Genomic DNA, 19,480 nt, shown 5'->3' with positions numbered 1-19,480 from the left:
ACATCTTTTATTACCTCCTCGTTGGAAGAAAATTTACGACCTTTTAAACTTTTTTCATTATGGAGATAAATTTGGTGAATAATTGGGGTGTTCTAGTATTTCAAACCCTAAATCACGAATTTTTTGCATGAAAACATGAGCTTTGTATGCAGGGGCGTTGTCCTGCAAAAACAAAACACCTTCGGATAGCTTTCCGCGTCTTTTCCCTCTAATTATTTCCTGTAGAGTGGTCTGTAATGTCGAATAGTAACCTCCGGTTATTGTTCTACCCTTATCCAAACAATCAATCATGATTACTTCATGGCAATCCCAAAAAACTGGAGCAAGAACTTTTCCAGCAGATTTTTGGACACGAAACTTCTTAGGTCTTGGAGAACCAGAGTGTCGCCATTCCATCGATTTTTGCTTCGTTTCTGGATCGTAGAAAAAATGTACCCAAGTCTCATCCAGAGTAACAATTCGGTTTAAGAAGTCTACATTCGTTTTCAAATCGAGCACAGATCAAACGCGATGCTTCTAATACCTTTGCACGCTTTTAGTCAACATTCAAACATTTGGGGCTCCATTTTGCAGGAATTTTTCTCATGTCCAAATTGACTTGAACTATATGATGAACGCATTCGTATGAAATATTCAGTGCTTCAGATATCCGTTTTAACCCAATTCGACGGTCTGATAAAATCATGTCATGAACTGCATCGCTATTATCGGGGACTGACACAGAAACTGGCCTTCCTGATCGGTCATCAACTTCAATGGAAAATTTACCTTTTTTTGAAGCTTGCAGTCCATTTTTTCACGGTTGCATACGAAGGACATTGACCACCAAGGGTATTTAAGCATATCTTGCTACCTCTTAACCCTTTTGAATACAGGTAACTGATGATGGAACAATACTCCATCAATTTTTCGATTTTCACAATTTCGGTGGACATCTTCTTCTTTTCAATTTACTGCGTAACTCTGGTTACTTTTTTGACCTTGAACTTCACACTAACACATCTAATGCATCAAGGAGATATATCTCCTTGCATCTAATGAGTTATTGTTTGTTGCTATGGTAACGCAAAATTTTTTTTATGCATGGAACTGGTCTAGGCTAACTAGATCTCAATACATCCTCGCATAAACATTATTCATTCCCTACTTCACTTCCAATTATATCACATACAGGTTGTTTTCTAAGAATAGTCTTTTTTGACTCCAAATAAATCATTACACAAAAAATCGCCCATATAGAACATTCAAGATGAGTAGCTATCATTCCCCTAATGTGAATGAGATGCCGCTACATTTGAAGTAGGTTCAGAATTGCAGCAAAAGTGAGTACTGAAGAAAGAATAAATGGAATCGTTTGGGAAGTTATTCGTGAACCAACTGATATTATTGTTCCTCTATCTAGTGACTTCTCCTGTTCAGGCAGGTAAGAAGCCTAGTTACTTTTATTTTAATGACAGAATATGTTCCTGAAGGTAGGTAACATGACCAGGAAACATTCTGTATATTTCCCCAAGATACTTGGTCCTCATGACTCAAGTATTTGGAGTTTTCAGGTATTGAAAGCCATGTCAGGCATCAAAATAATATGTCGTTCTTGTTCTTGGCGGGTTCTATGTTCACTAAAGTCATGAAACTTTTCATTTGAAATGACATGGAAAGAAATGGATTGAAAAAATCATAGTGTGTGAAATTCGCAACTTTCTTCATGGTCGATACGTAATTTACCTGGATTGCTGTTGCTCATGAGACGAAAAAGGATTAAATAGAGAGAAATGTCGATCAAAGTATGCTATCAGTATAATAGATCACTCTACCGAAAAATTTCATCAATCATTCTCCGAAGACCAACAACTATCTAATGAAAAAAGTCATTACCCATTTCACGCTCTCTTATAAATCGATACAGTGAATGACTTTTCGGTTATAGTTTCCTTCTACGCCTGTCAATAAAAACAAGCGAGTATCACGTCTTCATTGAAATATCCATCGAATTTATATTTAAAATATTCCACATGTGAACCAGAATGGTTTTTAGTCCACCTGCCCATAAAAGAACACCGGGCCCTTTCAACATTGTGGTCTGGCCTTGTATCTTTGGCAATTCGGCTTCTTTAATTATACGAAGAGGTGAGTTTATTAGGCTGATAAAAAGTGCTAGAGCAGTTGGAAGAAGTAAGGTCAGTGTGTGGGCGGGTCATACGAGCAAATTACTAGGTTTGTCATCATCTTTAGAACCTACTTGAGAAAGAGTTTTCTAGTCTTGATTATTTCTAATCCATCACATTATTAATCGTGTTCCCCGCAAAATTATTCGTCAGGTAGGCTATGAAATTTTGTGCAAAACCAGTGCTCAACATATACCTACCATACAATATTTTTCTTGCGGTTATTCACCCATATCTCAGACTCACCACAGACAGCAAATTCACAGACCAAAGACAGTAAGTAACATTCCATTCAGACCTGTTAGCATCATCCATCAATAAGTGTCTCTTCAGGAATTGACAGAGAATTGGGGATGAACTAAAATACTATGCCCAATGTGTTTTTCGTAAAAAAAAAGAAGTGGACCATGAACGAGAGACCCAGGTTTGTGCAATAAAACCTGTGTTTGAGTATCATCAAAAATATTTTTTTTATTTCTTTGAAAAAAAGAAGTGGAGATTTCAAAAACTCTTCTTTTCACGGTTCCGTATCTGATCAAAAACGGAATTTTTATAAGAGCTTCCGTGTCACTTTTTGCAATAAAAAAATGGTATTAAAGATTCGTACATTGATTTAATTCATTCACATACTTTTTCATAATCACAATAAAATAAACTGCGTACCAGGATTCCGGTAAAATGTGTTACAATTCTGAAATATAAAATTCCGGTATTAATTGAAAAAAGAAAAATAATTTTCGAAATAAACATTTTTAACAGAAAAAATAAAGAACGAAGAATATAAGATGTATAGTAAAGGACAAATATCTATGAGAGGATGGTTCCAATGAAAAACATTAGTTACTTGAATTAAATACTTTTTTCACACATATACATCGATATTTACAGTTCATTTACTTTTACGAATACAATATATTTAATTACAATATTTGTTGTAAATCATACAATTGATTCAAATTCAAACACGAATATTTCTAGCTTGTATTCGAATAATTCAAGCACGAAAGTTTCGTATTATATAATGGCGATTCATTTAATGCCCTATTAATAAGCAATAAATAAAAAATTGAGTAAAACTTACTTCAAATTTGTACTTCTATCGAAATCATAATTCATCAATTCCAAACAATTTTTTGTTAGTTTTTATTTCCATTCAGCAGAATTCAGATATATGGAACTAATAAAATTCTTTGGGAGTATACGTAAATTGCGTAAGTTTATCTCTGATATAAAATTGACTATACAATTTAGAGGGCACCAGTCAAATATATTTCAATTCTTTCAGTGCCAGTGAATCATTATTATTTATAATTTCAAATAGTTACAGAGTGAAAATTGCACATTTCGGAAATTATACACGAGTTAAAAAATCTTCTAATTCAATAACATCTATTTACAATAGATTACAACTGTTTTGTACTTATGTATATATTTATAATTTATATAAAGTTGGTCGCAAATCGTCGGAATTTTTACTATACATGCACAATCAGGATTCCATTTCAATTTGCGGACCCAAATGTCCAATCACGATCAATGAATTTTTACATTATATGAAACATGATTTTCACTATTCTGGATATTTTGTACATAATAGAATAAATCGGTTTCTCGAACGACTTTCATATTCACTCCATTGTCATGCAGACTTCAGAGTCCATTTATTTTGAGGTTGTGTATATCACAGTTTCACAACATCCCATAAACACCACAACATCAGCTCTTCAAATGGTACATAATGTTAATTTCTTTGTAGAAATTTTTTATTTTTTTGGAAACTATGAACATTTTATTATTGAGGAAATTATATAGGAGAAGAAGTTTTTATTCATAAAAGGGAAATATAATCGAGTGCAGTCAAAACCAAATATTGGATTATCATCTGGGGGGAAATTCAAAAAACATCGCCAAGATTTTCACTTAGATGAGTTTTTTGCCACTCAGTATCAATATCACCTACCTGAAGAAAGTTTTGTGATACCGAAGTAAGTGTTGTGGTGAAAATCTCATCTGAAAAAATCATCCCCTATTTTCTAGGGTTTAATTTTTTGCTTGAGCAACATTTATTTCAATTTCGTTTGTTGTGAGTCTTATTTTGAGGATGACGCTGATGTAGTGGTGTATTTTAATTAATATTATTATCGAACCTACTTATTTTACCATGTATTCACAGTTCGATAAATAGTGAAAATCGTAAATATCTACGAATCATATTGAATATTTACATTTATACACATTTTTGGTCACTTTATCACGAGTAGTCTGATCTCCATCCAGTCTGAAACAAAAGAAAATGAGTGTAATTATTAGCGCATCACGCTGTAAAAATGAGTTTCAGAATCATTAATATCAGACGTTAGTCTGCTGTCCAAAAGATTCTAATATATGAAAGATTAATTTGCATATAATGCCTCAGGGTAATAATATATTTAAATCCTCTCTGTCTTATTACACATTAACCACAAAGCCGATAAAATCTGTTTTCCTTTATGGTCTGTAAACATAGGAAAAGTTCCAATTGTGGCACATTAGAAACGGATGGAACAATTTTAATTTGATGTGGCTATTTTGGTGAGGTCGTAAATTATATGGAACCCGTGAGATATATTTTTAATCGTAATTTTGATCGGAAGAAATGACTATTAAAATTTGGCTTGTTATTCATAGTCAACATGATGTTCGATGTGAATGAACAGAGAAATTCACTGTGCTTGTTCATAGTGAAACAATAATCGAGAAAATTGACGGTTTGCACAAGGAACAACAGAAAGTTTCCACTGAAGAGATGTCGAAATAATCTTTCGTTAGAATAATGGATTCGGGTTCCAGAATCATGAATATAGGCATAAAGTTGCCTTAATTCTAAAGGCCATAATGTTAGCAAAATGTGCTTGAAGGTATACAATATTTAAAATAGTATAATTTCGTCCATATTTCTGATTTATTGAGCTTGATGGCTGAGGTTATTTGAAAACTTCAGTAGAAATTAGTTGTTGCCATCGAATTTGGATGTCTAGAACTCCAAAACTTCGGGACGCAGTTTGTACATTATATAGAAGTCATACAGCCAATTTACAGTCACAACCTAGTGTTTACGACGGCAGAATTGAATTTGAAGACAGATTCTTCATCAAGGAGTTGAACTCAATCATTTACAACCATATTCGGCTGCAGATTCGAAAATTACAGACGTTTGGGAAGAAAAATTTGGTTCCTACAAGCAATGAATATGTAAAGTAAAACATATAGTCTACTTCCTTTTATGTAAGCAGTCGGCTAGCCATGTTTTTGTAACTAGAACGGAGTAAGGTTGAAACACATCTATGTCGTTACCGCTGCAAAAATACCAGAGTTGCTTGCCAAAAAGCAAAGAAAATGTATCAGGAACTGCTATTATGAATCGAAAGCTGCTAATCTAATGGGGAATTCAAATGCAACAGCATATGTAAGTTTAAACTGAATTCATTCATGAACTTTTCAAGTGCACCCCGGAAACAATTCCAAATCATTCTTCAAATATGAGGTTTTAAAATTTAAATCGCTTCGTTTCTAGTTTACGATTTGGCAACAGCGCCTACTAGAAAATAAAAAGAGCAATGGCTTGTTTATTAAGAAACAGCTGCTGATTTACAGCCAGCATAAGGCGTTTACTCATTGGTGAGCCTCAACAGCAAACGGCCATAAAAAATCCCATAAAATTTTACGACTTTCCTCGTTCGTCGCAGACTTCATAGATAGCCATCTTTGTCTGTCTCATCAAGATAGTGAATTTGTTGTCCTTTATTATCAATATAGTAAAGATTCATCAGACGTTATCGAACATATTCGACGTAAGTAAATAAATATTATGTTTCATATGAATCTGAACTACTCCCTTTTTAGCTACATATCTCCTCAATCAGGAATATCGTGAGTGAGGAGAATGTCAGAATTTCCTTCTATTGGGAGATCCGAAAAGATGGGATTTTATTCTCAGAAAAGATCTGTAACGACAAATTTTGAATTAAAACTTGAGTATTGACACAATACTGAATTAAGAGAAAATAATTTGAAAAATAACAGGGCACTGACATCACTTTTCGAAATTTTGAAATCAGTGGCTAGTAGATACAAAAGAATGAACGAATATTTTATGTGAACAGAAGCATTTCAATGCAACCGAAAATATTTTTTCCAAAAATTTCATATGATACCTTGAATCAAATCATTTGATTTGCGTTCCTAGACGAAACATGTGATCATTCATTGAACTCACATTGTGAGAAATTACGAAGATCTTTATGTGAAAGGGACGGACAATATAGTGCTGATTTAAACCTATATAGTGTGGAATGTGTGAAATTGCCAAGGCTAACAGACTGCTTTTATAGAAGTGCATCGACTCTACTTCAAAGCCTTCCAAAACAAGATATAGGTACAAACCGGAAAAAAAATGGTCCTCATATTCAGAAAATTATGTTTTTGCTTTTTGACTAGAATCTTTTGGACAAATCTCTAAGAAGAACTACAAATACAACTTTCAAACACTCACCATTCCATTCGACGTCAGTCCTAGGCCCGCTGCAGATAAAGAGCTCATGTGGTGATGATATGAGGCTGTTGGGGGAGGTGCAGGGGGAGGAGGACCTGAAACGAAGCTTTGGGGGTGCGTACTATGGTGGTACCACTGGCTCATCGGATGATGCGGATGTAAGGCTGCGTTCAGGTGGTGATGACTTCCAGACATACCCCCACCGAAGCCTCCTCCTCCAAAGCCCGTTTTGTCGCCCATCATACTTCCTAGGGATAAACAGGAACTGCCACTCTTCTTCTTTTTACTTTTCGACGATAGCTTCCTGTTGCGGGTCTGGATTCCTTCCTTTTTCATCGTCAAGGGCCGGTTCACCTGGAAGAAATGAGACATAATAATCAAAACAATCTCTGGTCAGTTATAATAAACAGTTATTTCTAGTTATCATCCACTTATTATTCTTCAAAAGGAAATGGTTATTCCACGTTTAAACATCAGCAATGAGGGTCTAATGATGACCTATGAGAATCATGGATTACCGAGAGATTCTTGAGGATGCAGTTGTGAAGGAAAACAAATTCATGGCTTTGTTAAATGATGTTTTTTTGGACCTTTGAAATAGTCCTCCTTGAAATTAACGAAGCATGTTTTATGATTATATTTATCTACCACCAAAATCAGTGTTTTCACCGAACTTTCGAGTGAGGGACACCTTTTACAAGGATGCTAGTGAAATTGAATGCTTATAAGAATTCAACTGATCAACCATTGCAAATATACCCTTTAAAAAAGCATTAGCACACACTCATTTACAGCCCCACAAGTTTTGAAACATAAATATGGTGATTTTGTTGTATTTTTAAATTCAATCTGAAAATAATATAACTTTAATTAATCGTATAAGATTATAATTGCTGCAGATATGCAGATACATGCTGGACAACGAAAAATGCACTTGATAATGCTGTTTTGTAACAGATTGACTAGGAAATTGTCCGTCCATCGACCAAGTCTTCATTCGAAAGATTTCGGAAATAATACAGGACCATATTTTGCACAAATTTATTGTTTTCAAATGATGGAAATTTAAATGAAATGATCTTTATTGAAATTTAAATCTGGGTTTTAATTTCACTTACTCTTTAAATTCTTAATATCCTTAAGGGCATTGAGTAACATCAGATTTTGACCTTCAAATATCTCAATTGGGAAAATAACTTCGAACAATATCATGCATTTTCTCATTCTTATCGCCTTTATCTCGTCCATTTCCTGAAACCGTTGCCGCCCTATTATTAAAGCGCCCGACTGAAGTGATGACAATATATACACAGTGGCCCTAAAATGATACTTTATCCGAACAAAAGAATCCAAGGGTGTTTAGTCGAGGATGTGTATTACCTCTTGTACTTGGCCATTGATACTGTTCGGGCCCTACTGTTGCAGCAATGAGGGGCTGTATGGATAAACATTTATGCAAGGAAATTGGGCGTTTCATTCTTGTGTTATTCAGTTTGCGAGGACAAATGCTGAAGAAAGTGAAAGGTAGGTGGGTTTGAGGGATTTTCGTACACAAAACCTCCTGAATTGGGCATTGTGTTTCGGTACTTTAAATGTTGCGATATTTCAATCGTTTCCTTTTTCTTCTTTCATCTTAAAAGCTTTGAAATAACAACAGAATTTCATTTGTTTTTATTAAACGAAGCAAGATTATCAAGATCACAATGAAAAAAATACGAGTTTTTGACTCGTACAGGTCAAAAGAAACACTTTTTTCCCTTAGCATTTTTTCCGAATCGGCTCGGTTTGAAAGATACAGGGTGTTGAAAAACCATCAAGAAATTTTAACTCATATTCTGGTCACAAATTGCTAGTGAATGGAAGTTTTTGGTTCTCTATATTTCATACTGCGCTTGCTTATTTCAATATCTCTGAGTATATCCAGAAAACTGAACTAATTCTTCTTCAGACGAGCTAAAGAAGAAGAAGAAGATATCTAGTTTCGTACAAATTAGATAACTAAATTGAGCTTGCTTCCACAAGAGCCACGTGGTTACCATTGCGTCAAAACGTGGGTTGTCTATTTCCTCTAATCCCTAACCGGGCGCGCTCATAATCGAAAAAGTGCGGTTACAAAATCAGTCATATAAGAAGGATTCATCGACTGGCCCCGAGGGTAGAAGGCTATTTCCAATCAGTATAAATCAAAACCCTTTCGGAGCCTCACCTAATAAGAAGTCATTTCTCCGATTGGAGCTACTGTACAGATAAATTATTTTTAACGATTTCTGGGATGAAATTGACCGATGACCATTTAGCCATCAGCAATACACCTCTCGTTTCGTTCTGACAGCTGAGTCGGGGCGACCTTTTAAACTATTTCTCGCTACCGTTTAGATTATATCGATACATTTGGAGTCATCAGCAACGGAATTATTTTCCGTAATGAAGTCATTGCATACATTAAAAAAATTAATGGAAGATCATCACCTGGGTCACTTATACTCTTCGATTGATTCTGGGAAATTAATGAAATGAATCCATTAAGTTATGGCGAGAAGTGAATATTAAAATGAATGCAGCATTTCCAACAATTTCATGAAAATCTCTTTTGTGGAAATTCCTACACCTAATTGCTTCAAATTTTCAAACCAGCATATCGTCATTTATGAGTACTGATAGAAAAAAATAGAAGAACTGAATTTGTCATTAAAAATCAATGGGGTGTATGAACCAGAACAATTACAATGGTTTCAGATGTGAAGAATAATTCTTCAAGGAAAATAAGAGCAAACATGATGATTCTCAATTAGCGATCAATAAACATCCGACTTCTATAAGACTTTCCATATCCAGATTACTACTGATCAAGTTATCCCAAATGAAGAACGCAATTCGATGTCATTAGTAATTTGAAGTTAATTTTGGACTGATTTTCGAGCATTCATAAAGCCGAACTGTCTAGAACTCATTCCTTCTCGAATATCCAATGGAGCAATTCTCTCTCTCGTAATTATTTCTTCGGACCTTCGTCAGAAGTTATTAAATCTCTCCATTGTAATTGTTTGCGATCCGAAACGAAATATAGACTTTGATTATTATTCAAACAGTGTGCGAAAGAGTGGCAACAAGAAACAATAGCAGGCATTCAACAGGATGACTTATTGTTTTTCAAATGATTGAGTGTCTGGAATATACCTATTCATCATCGGAAATAATATTATTTTTGAGTGAGTCGGAACGGTGAAATTGCCGGAAGGTTCCGTAATTTTGGGTTTGCAAAGACGAAATTGGGTGAGAAAAAATTGATTGGTTGATGTTTTGCGAAATATTCGTTAGTTTGATGGAGATAGGAAGTTGGTTAATTATTGGTACTCCAAAAATTTCCCAACAAAAGAACGAAACATTGATTTTGTTAAGGATGAGGAAAAAATCTCTACCCTACTTTGTATAAATGATAAAAAAGGTAATAGGGTTATGAATTTGTCAAAGCTGATTGCGTTTTCTGGAGAAAAAAGCAGAAGAATTTTGAAACTATGCTTGTAATCTGAACAGATTTCTAAACAGTATTATGCCATACACTATATAGACTAACAAATACACAAAAAATTAAATTATAAAAAAATGATTAGCAAAACCAAATTAATTTATGTGAATTTTTTTTTTATGTGAGAATCAAACTGATTCATGCTATTCAACAACACTATTATTGCTTTTTTGAGAGAACGTGAAAATATTTCTTACTTCAAATTCATTCAAATCAAAAAATACATAAAATAATTGAGGTGGAAATCAGAGGCATATTATTATTTAGCAATTCACCAAAGAGTTCGATAAAAATGGTAAATTTTCAATTTCGGTGTTTCAGGCATTTTTATTGTGTACCTAAATTAAATGTAAGTGACATTCAGACATTGATCATTTGAGAGTTGCAATTTTCACCACATGAACAGAACAATAAAAACCACTCAAGGAGAAAACTATAAGAAAATATTATGCTAAAGACTATGAAGTGAGCAAATTTTTCACTTAAACATGCAAACTGGCGAATGCACTCGGTATTATTAAATTTACTCCTTCTTCCCAATGTACACGTACTTTGCACTAAGTAAAATGACAACAAAGGGTGCCAGAAATAAAAGAAGCTTTTACAAGAGTCAGAAAGCGTCGCACGTTTTTTTTTGTTTGTTATTGCCCAAAATGAACCTCAAACCCAAGTGACGTTTCCAAACAAATTTTATAACCTGTAAACCAGAATTACCAACATGACAGGTACAAAAAAAGATTTCTGAATTAGAGAGAAAGATGATATCATAATCTATGGAGTTGACATTAATGGGTCTATAAGTCTGAACGAATTATTGCTTCATTTTGATTTGAAGATAAGTAGCTACAATACAGTAACAGTTAATGAAAAATATTGTTGGTGTACTATTTTTTTTTTCAAGATTAGAAATTTAAGATGGATATTTCAATCGATTGGTAAAAAACATGTTTCACTGAAAGGAAAATGAGATAGTTATTATTCAAGGCAGAATTCCAGCTGGACCATAGAATACTTCACACGATAATTCCTGGGAGATCCCGATCTATTTCACCGCATAAAAATGCCATCCAATCCCCAAATCCACCCCTATTTGTTCATCAGCCGACCCGAAACACATTCATTAATTCCTCATACCCCAGAAAAGCGAGAAAATGAGCCGTAACGTAAGCATTACGCAAGAATCTGAGGGCTTCCTGAATAGGAAACACAAGAAAACGAAAGATCACATCCTTCCGTTCGGAATGCAGCCGAGTCAGCAGCGCACCCTCGGCAGTCGTAATGGAGATTGGGAGATGAGATTGAAGATTGAAGCTTAGTGCGATAACATCCACTTTCTGGTATCCGGAGCTGTTTATCCAAAAGAGGGATTTGGCTGGGTTGTGAGAATTAATTGGGAGGATGCAGGGACAAAGGTGGTGCTGTTGAAACAAGGACCGTATTGTTCATTAAAATGAAGCTGTATGACATCGATTTATGCTACCCTTCAATTAAAAATTCAGAAACATCTTTGAAATTTTTGAATTAATTCAAGAATAAAGTTGTATTTCCTCATGGCACTTGTCGGTGTGACATTTAAATGGGATGATAGTCGAGATTCTTTCTGATTCTATACTGCATTCACTTTTATTTTAGCAGTCGGTTGGTCATGAAATAATTTTCTCAAGTTTTTGTAACTAGAACGGAGTAAAGTTGGCACTCATGAAATGTCGTTTATGTCATAACGCCGTTGCCACAACTAATATCAATTTTTATTACGAAAATGCAGAAAGTGATTGAAAAAAAGAGACAAGGTTTCAGGAAGTGCTATTTAGAATTCAGGTCCGCTCATTCAAATAGTTATACCCTGATATTCTAAAATCCACAATACGTCAGACGGTAGCAAACATATTCAATGTAAGAGAATGTATATAATGTTTCATCTGAATCTAAACAACTTATATTTCAGCTGAATGTTTCAACAATCAGAAAGATTGTGAATGAAGAGGATGACAAAGAATTTCCTTCTATTGGGAGAGCCAAAAAAGTGGTGGCATTTGAGAATTTTATGTTTGTGTGAATTAATGCGAAAAGTTTACTACAGGATTTTCGATGAATGTCATCGTAGAATAAGTTCCCGAAAATTGATTTTTCTATTTTTCATTTGACTTGTCCTATACATTGCAAATGTCTTAAGGTACCAATAAATACCCAATTATTATTATTATATCAATGTATTAATATGAACAGCCTCAAATACGCGCCAGTTGACCCGATAATTGAAATTTTTGTGGTGAAGTTCATGTCCACTTGAAACTTCCTTAAATTCCTTTTACTTATATTGATGCAAGATGATTTTTGTTGAAGAATTAAACATTCCCAACTACTGCAACATATGCATTTCATCTTCAGGTTAATATTTTTGAAATCTACAACTGATGTAACGTATTCAAACTTTAGCTAAAGAAGATAACGAACATTAACTCTCCTCAAGCTAGTGCATATTATGATATTATATTGATCTCTTGTATTTTCCATGCAAATAACTGGATTTGGTATGCCTTCAATCAGTTTGTATATACCTCAATTATGTTCGTCACATATTCTCCGAAGCGGTTCGACATTGTGATAAAATACGTAATAACAGAAACTTTCACGTAGAACGGGCAACATAGCGTTGATTTAAAACCCAAAAATGTTTTGACAAGCGTCATAACCCCACATTTTCGTACTATACAGAGTGAAATGTGTTAAATTTCCATGGCCAACCGACTGCTAAAATAAAAGTAAATGGAGTATAGAATGTATTTGTTGCTGAACCTGTCAAATAATCCAATATTCAATTAGTTTCTCTTGTGATTGTTTTAAAAGAATCATGTGAAAAATAAATCGCTTTGAGTAATTGTCGCTCTACATTTAGTATTTTATATTTAGTATTCTGAAAACATGGGAGATTGTACTTTCGTAATTTCTATTTCAACTGAAGAGAAGTATGTATTTCGCCCAGCTTTGGCTGTAATAGATCAGACAGAAAAGCAATGAACCCAAATATGTAATTCCAGGGTGTAAACCCGTCAAAAATGAGAAAGCTTATAGCACCATCACAGTACAAAAGCTGCTACTACTGCCCTGGTAATTCTAAGCAAATATCTCGAATTAAATTAATTAGGCAACCTTGTGCAAGTGCTCCGTCTAAATTCTGACAGCTGACACTGAAGCAAAGTCACGATTCTGGCTTCCAGTTTCTTTCGGTTTCGAAATGACCAAAGGGAGCCTTTCCATTTTCAACTAGATAATTATACCGAGCACCAAGACACTCGACCGGGAGTTGATGAACTGTTAATAAATGCTAATACAGTGTGGCCGTTCTGGATTCGATACGGTAAACGGAAACATGGGAAAACATGCATATTCAACAGCGACATCGCGAGATATGATACAGACATCGTTTTTATGCTAATTCCATACGTGGAGATGGTTCATAATTGAAGATGGTTCTCACATAAAGTCAGAATTGAGGCTTCCTCGTTCGATCGAATTCCTTACTCAGCAGATATCTTCCGATAACAAATTTTGACATACTGTAATGTCTTGAGTATTATCTTCAGAGCAAATAATCGAAGCCACTGAACTTTCTCAACATATAGTATATTGCTAAAACTAACTATCGATGAAGGAAAAGTTGCGAAGATATTGAAGGGGTGACTCCTTGTCATTAAATAGTGTTTGCCACGAGAAACAGCTTCTATAATTAGTGGAGATGCAGGTTAATTTTTTCAGTACAATATACCTCTTCATCTAGTCTAATTTATAAGCAATTAATACCTTATGGAAGTCGAGGTGTATGCAGAGAATCCATACAAATTTTAAGGCATTCATTATTCAAATATCAAACTAAACAATTCCCTCGGAAATTTTAATAATTCTCTTCCCAGAAAACTAAGCGAACAACAAAACATTTCGGTATCTAATCAACATGGAAACTAATGACGATCAGACATCTGACTCCCATCAGGCGAAACACTACTGGCCTGCATTAATAATATTAATATTAATAAAGTAGCAGGATCGCCCGTGGAGCTACATTAGATAAACCGTGGTATCTGTCAACCACCTCGATGCTACCAGAGCTACCAAACGGTCACGTAGACCGTATACCCATTTTAATGGTTCTTATGATTTATGTGTAGGTGTTGTGGAGTCAAAATCTGGATTTATCATTCGGAGTCTTGTCGAGTAATGGGACCAGAAAGAGTCGTATAAAAAATGCTTTCGAGAGATGAAATGTTAATGGAGCCGTCACATGATCTGGGGTCATTACATTATTCTGACGTTTTTAAATTGGTATGCTTTTTTGAGATTTTGAGAAATCAGAGGTTCCAGCAAAACTGTAAGTGTTGAACTCTTCCTTCACTATTAATAAAAATATGCAAACAAATAATTGGGACTTGGTTGCACTGCTGATGATATTGATATTTCGTTACAAACTGAAAAAATTCTATTAGTGATCTCTGAATCTGGTTTTCGATACTTAATACTTGACCGGCAAAAAGCGTCTGTTTAAAAAATGACTTATCTATTGACAACTATTCGTTTCCTTACATTATTGAATAGATATAAACACTAATAGTTCATTCTCCGAAACAGGTTTAACCATCGAATTAATTATTCCAAAAGAGTTCGAGCGTCATGTTATGTTCAGGTTCTTCTGGGAACTTGGGAAAATTATGAATAATTAAACAGATAAAAAAGTATTTAATTTGGGACCCACAGGAGATGTCATCCGCTTTCCAAAGTTGAGACTACGATGATGAATGTTTCAGAGCTAGAGGATCGATTTTTGTCATGGATTGCTTTTGTAGTATCGAATCATTTTATAAAGGGATTCATTTATTGGATTGACTATAAACAATGACCCAGCCAAATACAGATACGAGGATGTTTTGATATCTAGTTAGCCTAGACCAGTTCCATGCATAAAAAATTGCGTTACCATAGCAACGAACAATAACTCATTAGAAGTGTCAGTGTGAAGTTTGAGGCCAAAAAAGTAAAGCAGAGTTACACAATAAATCAAAAGAAAGAAGATGTTCACCGAAATTGTGAAAATCGAAAAATTGGAGTATCGAGCCATCATCAAGTACCTGTATTTAAAAGGGTTAAGAGGTAAGCAGATTTACGAAGATATTCTCAGTACCCTTGATGATCGATGTCCTTCGTATGCAACCGTGGAAAATTGGACAATTTTCCATTGAAGATGATGACCGATCGCGAAGGCCAGTTTCTGTGTCAATCCCCGAAAATATCGATGCAGTTCATGACATGATTTTATCAGACCGCCGAATTGGGCTAAAACAGATATCTGACGCACTGAATATTTCATACGAACGCGTTCATCATTTAGTTTACTTCAATTTGGACATGGAAAAAATTGCTGTGAAATGGATCCCCAAATGTTTGAATGTTGACCAAAAGCGTGCAAGGGTAGAAGCATCGCGTTCGATCTGTGCTCGATTTGAAAACGATGTAGACTTCTTAAACCGAATTGTTACCATGGATGAGACTCGGGTACATTTCTACGATCCAGAAACAAAGCAACAATCGATGGAATGGCGACACTCTGGTACTCCAAGACCTAAGAAGTTTCGTGTCCAAAAATCTGTTGGAAAAGTTCTTGCTTCAGTTTTTTGGGATTGCCATGGAGTCATCATGATTGATTTTTTGGATAATGGTAGAACAATAATCAGAGATTACTATTTGACATTACTGATCACTCTACGGGAAAAAATTAAAGAGAAAAGACGCGGAAAGCTATCCAAAAGGTGTTTTGTATTTGCAGGACAACGGCCCTCGGAAAAATTCGAGATTTGGGGTTTGAATTAAGAGGAGAATATGTTTAGTAATAAAATATTTTGACAATGAAATTTTGTTTGGTTCTATAGTAGGCTAAGAGTTTTTCAATATATCCTCATGCTAAAATTCTCTATTTCCTATCATCACAAAGCCCCTCAACCATTAGGCAGATTTTGCACTTTAATCTATCCTTAAAATTTCAGGTTCCTTGATCTATTTTTCCACTAGCATGGGAAAAAGGAGAGACGAAAAATTATTTCAATAATTTGTTTCAAATGATCGAACCATAAAGTGAAAAACGTAACATCATTTTGGGTAATCTAGTTGGGGCATCTAGAAGTAACTGTGTGTTCCCATGAGGTATCGAAAAATCGACTTGGGGTTCATCAAACATTGCCTAATATCTTCATCGATTCGCCTCGCATCATCATGACACCTATTTAACCTCTGAGTTTCACTGTTGAAACCACCTCGAGCTCGGTAGATGACGAAGTTATCGAAGATCTGACCCGATCTGTTTGGCTTATTACGACTTGCGCTAGTCCTGTAACAAATTGTTATTGTTGTTGGATAACGACGTTTCTTGTTGTGGGCGTGGAGTCCGGTATGATATACTGGTCGAAGACCAGCTTCGGGCTCTTGCGGGCTCAACATGCGCATTTCTACCATAGAACATGTCATTATTGTGCATGGCAGAAGAATGTCGTGGAATTACGAGGAATCTCTCTTTTACGAGGAGTAGTTGCACTATACAATTTCCGAATATTTATAGATATAGAATGAGGTTTAGGTAAAGGTAATCAAGGGTATTTTGACCATCCGACCATGGAGAAAAACATAAATGAGAAAAGATCCTCACGAACGAAAAAGAAAATTAATTTCCACATTTTCCGGAAAAAATAAATAAATTAGGCTTTCCACCGATACCTAATCCATTTCAAGAATTTTCCACCAAAAATAATCGAATAAAAATAAACAGTAAATCCACCAAAACTAATTCTCGAAATTCTCCATTCTGTATTGTATTTAGTATATTCATTATTTTTCAATCAGTGAAAACTTGAACGATCTAACAACATCAACTATCGTTACATTATTTTCCGTCCCTTTATTGGGTAAACGGAATCGAAAAAAGACATTTTCGAAATTTTTCATAAATTTCAGGATGGTTTCCAGCCCATACATGCACTGACATGCAGTTTCCGATTCAATTTTGAATTGAGTTGTAAGTTTCAGATAATTCCTACATATTGAATTGAATTTTATTTTTTCACACTCTTCTGCTTATGTTTTCTTTCTATTTAAGATAAAAGTTTTTGGAACTCTGAGATGACTCCAGATCGAGTTGCCTTCAATACCAAATATGTCAGTTTATTTCGTAAACGGTTTCAATTCTCTACACTCACAGGAAAAAGGGTTTTTCCTTTTGAAACATACGCCAAATTGTATGATACAACCGACGCTAACCTCTGCCAAAACTTTATCTCAGACACATTATATAGCAATAGGTATGTTGATTTGCATGGTCACACAATATGATGACTATACAGGGTGAGTATTTGACTCGAACAAATATTTCAACAGTAGATTCTTGAGGTCAAAAGAAACACTTTTTTTCCATACTATTTTTCAGATTCTGCCCTGATAAAAAGATTTAACCATTTTGAGTTTTCATAATGAGCTGTGCCACCCTTGAAGAAACAAAATTACCTTCAGAATAACTAGCTAAATCTGTGACACTACACATATGTAGATTTTTTGAAAGGAGTTATATTCAGCTAGTGTACATACCCAATTTTTTGAATATAATTTTTGAATATCAAATTACTCGAAAACGGAGCATTATACGAGAAGATATAAAAAATACTTTGATTTTACAAAACGTTCAAATATTCATTAGATAGCGTTCAACTTAGTTTCAAGAGTTGTTTGAATTTTGGGTATTTTTATGGTACGTAATGGTCATAATGATTAAACTGGAAGACGTGGGTGATATTTTGTGTTCGAAAAATGTTCATCGAATGAGTTAAAAACTATATTCCGAAATTTATTTCATTTGATAAAACTATTTTCGAAATAAAACTGAAAATAACATTTTTTTATGGTTTTTCAACAGCCTTTATCTTTCAAACTATACCGATTTGGAAAGAAAGAGATTTGGAAAAAAGTGTTTCTTTTGACCTCAAGAATCTATACTGTTAAAAATTTGAAGGATTCGTTAACTCTCAATGAATAGAAATGAGAATCAAGAAATACCCAAATATTTCCGATTGAATGATATTTCACATTTTTACAAACATCAAAAACACTAATTCAGTTAATTTGTTGATGCATTATCTATAAGCACTCTTTTCTCTTTCCTAATTTTCATTTGGTTACTGTATAAGATTTTAATTGTCTGATCAATTGAAAAGTTTCAGTTCTTAAAGTCCATTTATCTACCAATAAATAAAATTGGATAGTCTATTTTTTATTTATATTAATTTGTTTGGGTTATTTGCAGGTTGTCTAAATCTAATCTACTCTTTTTAATATTATTATCTCTCTATTTATCCATAGTAATCCCAGGATTGACCCAACCAATTTTCATGGGACTTTTTGGAAGAAGGACTCTCCACTCCTCACTATTCCACCATCATTTTGGAGAGAATAAGAAAGGTAGAGAAAGAAGGGCAGCATAGCAAATATTGAAATGAAGGGGTCATTATCTGAACACATCATTTCACTTTTGAAATCATCACAAACCAGATGAGCTTTTTCGACATTTTCAAGAAGACCTCTTCGTGGATTATATAGAGCCTGCCAAGATCATACAGGAGGTAGACATCGGCGGTCTTGACCCCATTGTTTAAGGCGCGAAGTGCATCACCGGCGGAATCGACGTTTGTCGAATTAAGAACGCCGTCAATTTTCTCATCTTGCGGAATTGCCGGCAATTCCCAGCTGCCGCATTCCCCGACACACAAATTGGCAGATCAATTAGCGTCCGAGCGTCGCAGATACCGAGGAGACATCGTCACAAACTAATAACATATTCAATGCATTTTACACACGCCTATGAATGTCGCCTATGTGTTGGGTCAGTGGTCTCTCTCGCTGCAGCCGCAGAATGGCATTCGTTGCAATTCTGTCATAAGCTCGCGGCACTTCTATTGTTTCGTCCGAGCCGACCGGGATCTCCTGTCACGTAGGATCGGACCAGGCTGCCTTGCCTTGCTGCTCGCTGCCACGTAAACCATAAATCATTTGACGGCCGAATATTGTGAATAATCGCGGTGGTAAACATGCGCCGCAATTCCTCGCCGAATGCTTATCGCGGCTGCATCGACGAAAAACTGAGATTCATGGCCTTCGGGACACGCTATATCATCAAATTTGGGGGGAATTGAGTTGACACGGAGAAGCTAGGATGATTAACCAGATCAAGAA

General features: G+C 35.0%; 1 protein-coding gene across 4 annotated transcripts in view; it reads right to left on the bottom strand.

Moving 5' to 3' along the window:
- Window positions 1–3,005: 3,005 nt before the first annotated feature.
- The window catches only part of LOC123312742 (GATA-binding factor C), a 114,223-nt gene continuing 97,748 nt past the window's right edge, over window positions 3,006–19,480 (bottom strand). For all 4 annotated transcript variants that reach the window (XM_044897209.1, XM_044897206.1, XM_044897207.1 and 1 more), the window contains 2 exons: window positions 6,697–7,050; window positions 3,006–4,443 (listed from right to left, as the gene is read on the bottom strand). In XM_044897209.1, the coding sequence (XP_044753144.1) occupies window positions 4,417–4,443; window positions 6,697–7,050 (381 nt within the window). In that variant the 3' untranslated portion in view covers window positions 3,006–4,416. The remainder of the gene's footprint in view (window positions 4,444–6,696; window positions 7,051–19,480) is intronic.

Source organism: Coccinella septempunctata, chromosome 5 (assembly GCF_907165205.1).
Source record: "Coccinella septempunctata chromosome 5, icCocSept1.1, whole genome shotgun sequence".
In the NCBI taxonomy this organism is placed as follows: Eukaryota; Metazoa; Arthropoda; class Insecta; order Coleoptera; family Coccinellidae; genus Coccinella; species Coccinella septempunctata.
Note: the sequence above shows the minus strand (reverse complement) of the source record. Positions and strands in the feature narration are given on the sequence as shown.